The sequence below is a fragment of the Nansenia antarctica genome (assembly GCF_963989245.1).
Source record: "Nansenia antarctica genome assembly, chromosome: 2".
In the NCBI taxonomy this organism is placed as follows: Eukaryota; Metazoa; Chordata; class Actinopteri; order Argentiniformes; family Microstomatidae; genus Nansenia; species Nansenia antarctica.
In genome coordinates this window covers 30,135,765-30,148,264 of record NC_137675.1, presented here as the reverse complement: position 1 = coordinate 30,148,264, position 12,500 = coordinate 30,135,765, and the positions used below count along the sequence as shown (strand labels likewise).

The following is a 12,500-nucleotide window of genomic DNA, read 5'->3' as shown; positions in this document are numbered from 1 at the left end:
CAACCAAAATGGAGCCTGTTGTCAAGGACCGGGATCGACAGTTACCAGGGCAACCCCAGAAGGACTCCGCCGTTTCCGTGGAGATCATGGTAAACGTCCTTTCGTAGGCCTTCATAAACTGGGCGGTATTATTTTGGCTTATTTTGATAAATCTTAAGCCAGAATTGTGGATTTTCCTTTAGCGACGTTGATGGAATACCCCCCTGGTCAATGTAGACATTTCTACTGCTTTAATGATAATAATAATAGTAATAATAATAATAATAATAATCTTTATTTATATGGCACCTTTCATACATAATAATAATAATAATAATAATAATAATAATTTGTATAGCGCCTTTCTCAAACCCAAGGACGCTTAACAGATTTCATAGACAGACAGTCAGACAGACAGAACAGAAAAACAAAGCAAAGAAACAAAGACAACGAGAGTGACAAAACTAGACTGGGGGCCAAAGGCCTTAGAGTTCTCTAGGTGGGATTTGAGGGCTGATTTAAAAGTGTCCAGGGTAGGGGGGCATTGCGGATCGCTGTGGGGAGAGAGTTCCAGAGGGTGGTAGCTGCCACAGAATGCAGCTCAAAGTGCTGTACAACAATGATAACCCGTCTGGATAAAAAAACAGCACAAACAGCGCAAACAGTTGTGATAATTATAAAAAAATAAACCGGTAAAAGGAGATGCTCATAATAATAATAATAATAATAATAATAATAATAATAATAATAATAATAATAATACATTAGACTTATATATGGAGGACCATGTCTGTCAAAATTAACAATAAATATATAGATACATAAATGAATGTATGAACAAATAAATGAATGAATACACACAGTATAACGAAATACATTTCTATATGTATTTATTCTTTTACGCATTCATTCTTTGTTTTCCACTTTCATTCTTTGTTTTCCACATTCATTCTTTCTTTTCCACATTCATTCTTTCTTTTCCACATTCATTCTTTCTTTTCCACATTCATTCTTTCATTCTTTCTTTTCCACATTCATTCTTTCTTTTCCACATTCATTCTTTCTTTTCCACATTCATTCTTTCATTCTTTCTTTTCCACATTCATTCTTTCTTTTCCACATTTATTCTTTCTTTTCCACTTCATCAGATCTGTATGCAAATATCTGGGGGCGTATCTTGCATGTTGTCCACGCCCCTACGCATTTTCATTGGTTGATACTGCGCGTGACGTGGTAAAGCCCTCAGCCAAGAGTACCTGAACATTTCATTACCATCTGGGTGGGCAAATTCTAGATGTGATTTGTTTATTCCTATACATCCCTAGATTATGTTTTGATATGATAGACCTTTTGGTTTGGCAGCTTATTAGTGGCCATATCTTGCTCCCTTTCGCATGATTCGCGCGTAGCTGTGCTGTGGTTGTGATAGAGACATGAGCCCATTCATGTTTTTTATGCGCCTGAGTCTCCTAAACACGTAGAGACCAACCCCGAGTCGATCAGAGATTCCTACGATGAGCTATGGTAACTTTCCCGCACCTACCCCCTACCGGTGAATGCCTAGTTTTTGCGGTTTTCCGGAGGTAATATGCGGTAGGCAGTAACGTGCAGTGAGGTCATTGGCTGGGTAGGCAGTGAGCTATTAAAAAAAAATCATGAGATTAACGCAGCAGCCAGACATCAAATGGCATAGCGCATACTATAAAGGCAATCAATAGCCCTTATATCTTTTAACGCAGGCTCAAAACTCACTTCTTCAAGAAGTAGGCCTACTACCAGAATCCTCCCTGTTAAGCACCTATTGTATTGTTAGTTTGCTATTCTTCTCTATGCTATTGCTATTGCTATATTGCTATACTGTATTTTTAGTTTGCTATTCTTCATTTTGCCTTAAAAAAGCAGTACACTCCTGACTCCTACGTTAAATGCAATTATTGTAAGTCGCTTTGAATAAAAGCGTCGGCTAAATGACTAATGTAATGTAGGCTAATATACTATACTATAAAGTCAATCACATAGCCCATATATACTATACTATCAAATAGCTGGTCAAAAATGTCATGTATTGTTATCTCATAACTACACATCTCATAACTACACATAATTCACCTGCATCAACAACACAGGATTTACAGCATTTGAACCGGCACGCAATAGCCTACATTATCTTAAGCATATGTAACATGCGTAGGCAAATGTGCGGCTAATTTCTCATCCTTTTCTGCCATCAAATGTAAAAGTTCGACATAATTCCCACGATTGATGGAGCTACTGCTCTCGTCGTTCCCCCGAAATGCTCATTCTTGTTTAGCAAGGTAGCATGTTGCATCAATTAGGCTTTTCAAGATTTCCCTGTTCTCCTTTACCTTTGCGTTGTGTGCAGTAACATGCAGCCGGTGCTGCTCATCCAGGGCCATGTCTATGCGACTTTTGCCAAAGGTTTTCAAGGCCATCTGAGAGTGGATGTGGGCTATGGATTTTTCATGCTTCTCTAAAGCTCTTTCACCCACACGCTGTCGCTAGACCAGAACAGTAGGCAAGGGAAGCAGAACAGCTTGTTAGCCTGGCTACATCCACACAGCCAGTCCTTTTGTTTGTACCATTCCGTTTGAAATGTTCGTACAATCTTCTGTCCCTTCCTTTGGGTTAATTGAGATAGGTCAGGTGTTGCCCTCCCATTTTCAATCACATTTCGTTTTTTGCTCAAAACTGAAGGTTGAACATCTTTTTAACTGTTGGATATCCATGATGCTGATCTCAAGTTAGCTGGGGAAATTTAGAACCGCGGCGCGAACAGCAGAGGATGCCGCTACGGCAAGTCAAATGCAAACTGTCAATCATGCTGTCAGAGGCAGCCTGCACGGTGCCTCAACGTCCATAAATGAAGACAATGTGAGAACAGACTACGCATGCGCAAACCTACGAAATCGTTGGTCTATCACTTCGCATAGCACAGAGGCACTGCCTCAGCCTCTCGCCAGCAATCAGCTAGCTTTGGGAGCAAACTCTCCTGGTGCCAGGTCATGCATTATATTTTTTTAAACAACACATTTTACATCATTTATTTTTCTTTTAACAACATTTTAACACATTAAAGTTAAGAATAATGAGTAAAATAAATAAATAAATAAATATATTTTTTAGATAAAAAAAAAAAAAGACTGACTTTAAAAAGACTGATATTCTTTTTCTTTCTTAAATGCCTGGGTGAGGCACTGCCTACCCTGCCTCACCTGACTGCACGCCACTGGCGGTAGGTGCGGGAGAGTTACCATAGCTCAGCGTAGGAAGCTCTGAACGACTCAGGGTCTCTCAGGAGACCCAGGCGCATACAGTACATCTGGCTCATGTCTCTATCACAACCACAGCCTGAGCTACGCGTGACTCACGCGAAGGGGAGCAACATATTGATTGATTGATTGATTATACTTTAATGTCCCCGAGGGGAAACTTGTCTTGGGCATGGTACTTTCATGCTTCAAGTGCTACAGAGACGATACATACAACATACAGCAGGCAAAGTAAACAACAGGACAGCAGCAAACATTGAGTGACATTTGCAGCAGTTTCCACCTGGACATGGCATCATTTGGTATATAGTATACTATATTATATTGCACATAACCCTTCAAGTGGTGTTTTCGAATATTGCACATGGCCCTTCAAGTGGTGTCTAAGATAAAGTGCAGGTGCTGGTGGTCATGTCCTAATCATCGTTTCTGCTTGAGCGAATTGATTAGTTTAATGGAGAATGGGACAAATTATAGTTTTAAGAGCTTATTATTACATCTTGGCATGCGAAACCTTCTACCTAGGGGGAGAACTTCGTATTCTGTGGAGAGGGGATGTTGGGGGTCTGCGATGATCTTATTAGCCTTGTCCAGGACAGCTTTTTCATATAGTTTATTTACGATCACATAGGACCCTATTATGCACTTATTAACTTGCCGTATTAAGTCTTAATTAAGACGCACCGCCAGGTTAAGACCTACCCCCACCCTTATTATGCGCTTCATACGCGCTACTGCTATTATGCAGGTGTCGATAGGCGCCCACACATAAGACGTAAAACTCCCGTGCATATATTGCTCATTGTGGGAGTGTTCATATGTTAATGAAGTGCACTAGGCGCCCCTGCTATTATGCGATCTGACTTTGCAAGACGTCAATTACGGTCACAGTATAAATGCTTTATTTCAGAAGGGAGAGGCAGAGAAGCGCGCTGACCTCCTTCTCAGGACTTCCATAATAGCATAGCGCTAATGACTCAACGCAGCCGGTTCTTAAAGGGAATGGCACCTGGCACGCTGATTGGGTTGATTGAGAAGACGCCCAAAACACACCCATGACTAATTTATTTGCTTAGCGCCGGGTTTTAGGCGCCCACTACAGCACGCATAATAGCAAAGTGGCCTTGACCACGCCTCCACGTCTTAAGTTTAGATCTACCGCCTCGTCTTATTGATGAAGTGCATAATAGGGCCCATAGTCTCTTTCACCTACAATTTTCATGGCTGTTTTGTGAATGCTGACTAGTCTGTTTTTTTGTTGTACAGTTAAGTTGCCAAACCACACAATTATTCCATATCTGATTACACTTTCAACAATGGACTGATATTTTAAAAAAAAATCTCATGATCTGCTTTCTCACCCCATAAAGTCTGAGTCGCCTCAGGTGATAAAGCCTCTGCTGTAGTTTGTTACATAAGCTGTCTATGTGTGTATTCCAGCAGAGATGGTTGTCTAATTGCATACCTAAGTACTTATAAGAGGGCACCTGGATGATTATTTGGTCTTTGACGACCACAGGCTCATGGTCAGTTACCTGCCTTGGGTCTAACACAACCTCCTGAGTTTTGCTGAGGTTTAAGATGAGATGGTTGCTGTCGCACTATTTAGTGAATATGTTAATCTCACCATGGAGCACCGAGGGGTCTGTATCTTTAGCAAGGTGCAAAGTGAAAAGTCTTACAAGTATGATCAGTGTGATGTTAGCTAGCTACCTCCTAAACATGGATTTGGCTGGGCATAAATTAATTAATGCTCATGGCGGATGTGTTGGTTTTCAGACCCCGGACAACATCACAGAAGATTCCTTGTTTGTAGCGCCTCTAAGTTGTAATGAGATCTGCCCCAATTACTGCACCCTGACAATATTTTAGTTTAGAATAAGGTTGGTAATTTAATGTCAAACTAGATGTATTCCTCTATTTCAGAGACCCGCACTAGTTAAGGCACTAGGTGGGCCAAATGCTACACCTGTTTAGTCTTCTACAAATAATTTACAATTCAAACAGTGCAGTTTTACATTTGTTAACTTAATGTTTTCCTTTTGAACCATTTATCTAGGAATCAAGGTAAGGCAAATACATTACAAAAAAGAAACAATACAAGAAAAAAGAAACAATATTACAGGGGGGTAGGTGCGGAAACGTGACCATAGCTCAGCCTAAGAAGGTCTGATCGACTAGGGGTCGATATCTACTGTTCAGGAGACTCAGGTGCGTAAAAAACCCTCTGGTCTCACGTATCTATCACAACCACAGCCCGACCTACGAGCGAATCATACGAAGGGGAGCAAGATATGGCAGGAGACTTTTTCTGGCAAAACTCTTTTTTTGAAGAAAAGCAGTCCATACCTTTAAGAGGTGATAACCACTAATAAGCTGCCAAACCAAAAGGTATATCATATCAAAACATAACAATAATAATAATAACTTTATTTATATAGCACTTTACGTCAAAGTGCTTTACAAGTACAATAGGTAAAAAACAACAAATTTTAAACAATATAAAAACAGCTATTTCAATTTAAAAAACACCCAATTTCGCACCACAAATATAATAGGTAAAAACAAACATTTTAAACAAATTTAAAAACAACTATTTCAATTTAAAAACACACGTAAATTACAACAGCACAAAAAACAGCCTATGACATGTAGACAACGCAAAACAGGTGGGTCTTTAGCTTATTTGTAAACACTTCTACTGATTCTGCCTGTCTGATATCAAGTGGAAGACGGTTCCAGAGAGTTGGTGCCCGGAAAGAGAACGCACGCTCACCGATTGTCTTTCTTCTAACCCTCGGAATAATGAGCAGGGCAGAGCCTTGTGAGCGCAGAGCCCTTGAGGGCACATATGGGACGAGACGGTCCTTTAAATAAGAAGGAGCAGTGCCATTTATAGCTTTGTAAGTTAGCAGGAGCAACTTGAAATCCGCTCTAACATGGACAGGGAGCCAATGAAGGGAGGCCAGCACTGGTGAGATATGGTCGTATTTCTTGGACCCAGTCAAGATGCGAGCTGCAGCATTTTGGACCATGTGTATGCCATGGAAGCTCTTTTTTGGCAATCCCGACAAAAGGACATTACAATAATCTAATCTGGATGTCACAAAAGAATGGATCAGAACCTCAGCATCTTCAAAAGAAAGGATTGATCTAATCTTGGCAATTCTTCTGAGGTGAAAGAATGCTATTTTTATCACCCCCTTTATGTGAGGGTCAAATGTGAGGCTCTGATCCAGAATGACACCGAGATTTTTAACCTTGTCCCTGCACTGGATGACACAATCACATTGTGACAACATAATCTAGGGATGTAAAGGAATAAAAAAAAAATGTTGCCCACCCAGATGGTAATGAAAAATGGTTTGGCCCAAGGACGATCTCTACTTTGTCGCTTTTACCACGTCACGCGCGGTATCAACCAATGAAAATGCGTGGGGCATCAACCAATGAAAATGCGAAACACGTCCCCATATTTGCATACAGATCTGATAATCGGGGAAAGAATGAAAGAATGAATGTGGAAAAGAAAGAATGAATGTGGAAAACAATGTGGAAAACAATGTGGAAAAGAAAGAATGAATGTGGAAAACAATGTGGAAAAGAAAGAATGAATGTGGAAAACAATATGGAAAAGAAAGAATGAATGTGGAAAACAATGTGGAAAAGAAAGAATGAATGTGGAAAACAATGTGGAAAAGAAAGAATGAATGTGGAAAAGAAAGAATGAATGTGGAAAAGAATAAATAAATATAGAAATGTATTTCGTTATACTGTGTGTATTCATTCATTTGTTCATACATTCATTTATGTGTCTATATATTTATTGTTAATTTTGACAGACTTGGTCCTCCATACTTATATAGCGCTTTTCTAGACACTCAAAGACACTTTACAAACTGAAAAGAAATAGGGTTAGGGTTAGGGGTTAGGTAAAAAAATAAAAATAAAAAAAGACAGCATAGGGGTCTAATACATTTTTATTTTGACTAAATCTCAATCTAAGTGTCATTGTAGGACAATCTACTCTGTATACTGCAAGTATATCTAGATTTATCTACTCTGTATACTGCAAGTATATCTAGATTCCGGGCGGAGAAGCGGCGAAAACAAGCAGCGCCAGCGTCCTCTCTCGACCAGCCTTTTTTGAAAAGTGAAAAGTCTTACGAGTATGATCAGTGTGATGTTAGCTAGCTACCTCCTAAACATGGATTTGGCTAGGCATAAATTAATTAATGCTCATGGCGGATGTGTTGGTTTTCAGACCCCGGACAACATCACAGTCAGCATGGAGATCAAAAACCCAGAGGACGGAGTCATAGTGGGGAACTACGACATCCTGGAAAGAGTCAGGTGGGTTCCTCCTCCCAGCCAAGCCTTCAGCCACCCTCCCAGTCGAACAACTGCTGCCTTCTGCTTAGATATCGTGACGTTAGAATTATAAGGTTCTATCTCCATTTTTGGTCAAAATTGAGTTTTTTACATAATCTGATCCGTTAGGTGTTTTATTAATGCCTGGGTGGTGTTTTTATTACAATGTTGACATTTTTGAGTTAGTAATTCATAAAATTGAAAGGTTCCATCTCACAGAACATAATGGAATGTCAAAACTTTGACGCTCAATATCTCTGAACTACCCTAAACGGAGATAGAACCGTATAATTCTAAGCTCACAAAAAATGTTAAAGAAATGTGACACGTTCTAGTCTTTTGGTCCTCATATCGGCAACCAGTCAAAATGTTCAGACTTTTCTTTTGAAACACGGAGCTACGTTTCAACGCTGTTGAGAATCACAACACAAACTCGCTAGATTCGGTGAGTAATCCCCCACTGCTACCTAGTTAACTATAACACTACTTAACATTGTTAGCAGACTCACAAAACAAGCTGTGTTAGTTGACTAGCGATGTGTCATTGATTCGAATTTGGATTGATCGAAAGAAAAGTTCATAAGATCATTCCATCAGATCCCGATATGAGGACCAAAGCATTAGAACGTGTCACATATGTCTCATGTTAAACCAACCGACTGACTAACTGAAGTTAATGATTGATTTCTTTATTAATTGATTGACTGAACAATCAATTAATTTCATCTTGTTACTTTGGGTCCTATTCTTTCACCCTTGTGTTTGTGTGTGTGTGTGTGTGTGTGTGTGTGTGTGTGTGTGTGTGTGTGTGTGTGTGTGTGTGTAGTCTTGGGGATTGGAAGGTGGTATGCAGGTTCCAGAACACTCCACAGCAGGTCTTCACATCCGTGTTTGAAGTCAAAGAATATGGTGAGAGATTAGAACTGTGGGGCACGCTTAGAACTCTTATTTAGAACTCTTAGAACTCTTATTTAGAACTCTTATTGAGAACTCTTAGAACTCTTATTGGGAACTCTTAGAACTCTTATTGAGAACTCTTAGAACTCTTATCGGGAACTCTTAGAACTCTTATTGAGAACTCTTAGAACTCTTATTGAGAACTCTTAGAACTCTTATTGGGAACTCTTAGAGCTCTTATTGGGAACTCTTAGAACTCTTATTGAGAACTCTTAGAACTCTTATTGGGAACTCTTAGAACTCTTATTGGGAACTCTTAGAGCTCTTATTGGGAACTCTTAGAGCTCTTATTGGGAACTCTTAGAGCTCTTATTGGGAACTCTTAGAACTCTTATTGAGAACTCTTAGAACTCTTATTGGGAACTCTTATTGGGAACTCTTATTGGGAACTCTTAGAACTCTTATTGGGAACTCTTAGAACTCTTATTGGGAACTCTTAGAGCTCTTATTGGGAACTCTTAGAGCTCTTATTGGGAACTCTTAGAACTCTTATTGAGAACTCTTAGAACTCTTATTGGGAACTCTTATTGGGAACTCTTAGAACTCTTATTGAGAAATCTTAGAGCTCTTATTGGGAACTCTTAGAACTCTTATTGAGAACTCTTAGAACTCTTATTGGGAACTCTTAGAGCTCTTATTGGGAACTCTTAGAGCTCTTATTGGGAACTCTTAGAACTCTTATTGAGAACTCTTAGAGCTCTTATTGAGAACTCTTAGAACTCTTATTGGGAACTCTTAGAACTCTTATTGGGAACACTTAGAGCTCTTATTGGGAACTGTTAGAACTCTTATTGAGAACTCTTAGAACTCTTATTGAGAACTCTTAGAACTCTTATTGGGAACTCTTAGAACTCTTATTGAGAACTCTTAGAACTCTTATTGAGAACTCTTAGAACTCTTATTGTGAACTCTTAGAACTCTTAGAACTCTTAGAACTCTTATTGGGAACTCTTAGAACTCTTATTGAGAACTCTTAGAACTCTTAGAACTCTTAGAACTCTTATTGGGAACTCTTAGAACTCGTATTGAGAACTCTTAGAACTCTTATTGTGAACTCTTAGAATTATTGTTGCATTTGGGAGCAATGAACTGTTCTTATATAAATAACACAAGCCTCTCTCCTTCCCTCTCTCCTCTCTCCTTCCCTCTCTCCTCTCTCCTCGCTCCTTCCCTCTCTTCTTCCCTCTCTCCTCTCTCCTCTCCTCTCTCCTTCCATCTCTCCTCTCTCCTTCCCTCTCTCCTCTCTCCTCTCCTCTCTCCTTCCATCTCTCCTCTCTCCTTCCCTCTCTCCTCTCTTCTTCCCTCCAGTTCTGCCCAGTTTTGAAATCAAGCTGATTCCTGAAAAAGCGTTCTTCTACGTTGACGATGAGCAGATCACGGTTGCTATCACTGCCACGTATGATGATGTCATTATCTTTGTGTGTGTGTGTGTGTGTGTGTGTGTGTGTGTGTGTGTGTGTGTCTGTATTTACATGATATGTGTTAGCAGGAAATAGTTGGTAGCCTATTTATCCAATAATTGTCCCTCACCCATCACACACAATATTTGTTATGGTTATGCAGTTACTGTAAAATTGTAAGCAATGCATTGTGGGTGTATAGCTTTTAAATGAGTTCTAAATGAGTTCTAAAACCCACCCACTGCATTGAAATGTAAGATGTGTAATGTGTGAAAAGTATACACGTAGTATTTTTATTTATGTAATAATGAAACCTTACACAGCTGATGTCTATGATGTAATGAGGTTTGGGATAATGGGGGCGGCTGTGGTGCAGGAGGGAGAGCTGGCGTCTAATGATCGCAAGGTCGGCAGATCGGCAGTTCGAACCCCGGCTGGTCACATGTCGAGGAGGTGTCCTTGGGCAAGACACTGAACCCCAAATTACTCCCAATGAGCGGGGCCGGCGCCTTGCATGGTTGCTTGCCGCCATTGGTGTGTGAATGTGAATGTGTGTGTGAATGGGAATGTGTGTGTGAATGAGGTGAATGAGAGGCAATTGAAAAATGCTTTGGAATAATGCGATATATAAGTCAGTCCATTTATAAAAGTCAGTCCTTTTATATAAGTCAGTCCATTTATATAAGTCAGTCCATTTATATAAGTCAGTCCATTTGATAATGATGATATTTGAAGATTTCAAGACTACTTCTTGGGGTGTTGCAGGTATCTGTTTGGGAAGAATGTGAACGGACACGCGTTTGGAGTGTTTGGGGTCATGACCAAGGAGAACCAGAAGATCAGCATCCCTGAATCTCTCCAGAGAGTACAGGTTAGTACACACACACACACACACACACACACACACACACACACACACACACACACACACACACACACACACACACACACACACACACACACACACAGAGACATACACATGCACACACACACACACACACAGAGACATACACATGCACACAAACACACACACACACACACACAGACACACACACGCACATACACACGCAGACACACACACACACACACACACACACACACAGACACACACATTTTAAATGCTTTATTTATGTCCACATACAAAGTACAATTCTAAAGGACATAGATACTAACAGTGCATTTTGACATCCTGGAAACAATTTGTTACAGTAATGCTGAGCCAACAACCAGTTCTGCCACACACAGGATGTTATTCGCACCAGACCAGTGGGTTGATCAATACTATAAGACAGACAGTATCCCGGTCATGGGTACAGGAAGCACCGCCTTCTCCATATTGAGCGGCTACCAATAACAGCGGATATTGAGCAATATTTTGCTAACTGTTTGGCCCTTCTCTTAGGAAGATCAGCCATATGTAGGCCTCTAACAACAGACTTATGAACATGGCCCAGGCTGCCAAATATAAAAACTAAAAGTTGACATCTGTAGCCCAGTTGTGATATGGCCTGCTCCAGCTGTTGGTATTTTAAGATTTTGGTTAAAAAGGCTTCCTCTAGGCTATGGTCAAAGGTGCAGCCAACTTCTAAAATAAGCACCTCTCTGTGGTTTTCGTTGACAATTACAACATCAGGGGTGTTTGCTGAAATATTGGAGAACACTCCTAATGACTCTTCGTCGCTACACAAACTGAACATGTGGGGCTTTACAGTGGAGTGCTTGTACAGCGTTGCGGCAGGCCTGAATATGGAAAAGACACCGAAATCAGATCCACAATTCGATCATGCCTACATATGTAGAGCCCTTTATACGCATGACAACCATTTAAGATGTGGGGCATGGTTTCAGTTATCTGCTGGTGACTGTGATGTATGCAGTGTGGGCTATGACTGTCAGGAAGCCAGATGGAAAGGTTTAGCTTCGTTGGTAAAACCTGCAGCCTAGCTTTTAAAGTGAAGGTGACAATACACTCGTCAAGAGTTACGCTTTTGAACACTGCGTGAGAGACAGAGTGATCAGCAGCAGGGAGACATGCCAGCTTCCCTTGCAATTTCAGTCGTTGTCTTTGTCGTATTCAATTTCTGTCGTTGTCTTTGTCGTAGCGCCATCATAAGGTGTCCCCGGGTATTGACTGGTGGGAGAAGATGATCTGTCCCACAGATGTTAATGGTTGCCCTCACTGAGATGCTGGGGTCAGTGATGATCTCTTCAGAGACAGCCACCGCCACTGAGTTTGACCCCACCCACTCAAGGGCCACGTTGTTCCAGCCGCAGAGATCGTTGAGGTCAGGCCAGTCAGACCACACTCCGAATCCAGGGGAGTGAGTGTCCAACTTTCCACTGGATTTCCTCTTAAATCCCAGGAAACTAGACTCTGATGGACGCGCCATGGGGACCTTGCGTCTCCGTAAGTCCAAGAACAGTGAGGCTCTAGCCATCTCCCTCACACACTGGTCGTCACTGTTCAGCATGTTCAGGAGATGGCTGAGTCTGGTGGCAAAAT

At 40.8% G+C, this 12,500-nt stretch overlaps 1 protein-coding gene across 1 annotated transcript in view; it reads left to right on the top strand.

The window, feature by feature from the left end:
• Positions 1–12,500, top strand: part of LOC308151900 (complement C3-like) — a 61,970-nt gene that overhangs the window by 4,625 nt on the left and 44,845 nt on the right. Inside the window, exons 4-8 of the mRNA XM_080524793.1 lie at positions 1–89; positions 7,534–7,622; positions 8,467–8,549; positions 9,906–9,993; positions 10,763–10,868. The exon at positions 1–89 is cut by the window's left edge and continues 24 nt beyond it. Coding sequence (XP_080380919.1) covers positions 1–89; positions 7,534–7,622; positions 8,467–8,549; positions 9,906–9,993; positions 10,763–10,868 — 455 coding nt within the window. The remainder of the gene's footprint in view (positions 90–7,533; positions 7,623–8,466; positions 8,550–9,905; positions 9,994–10,762; positions 10,869–12,500) is intronic.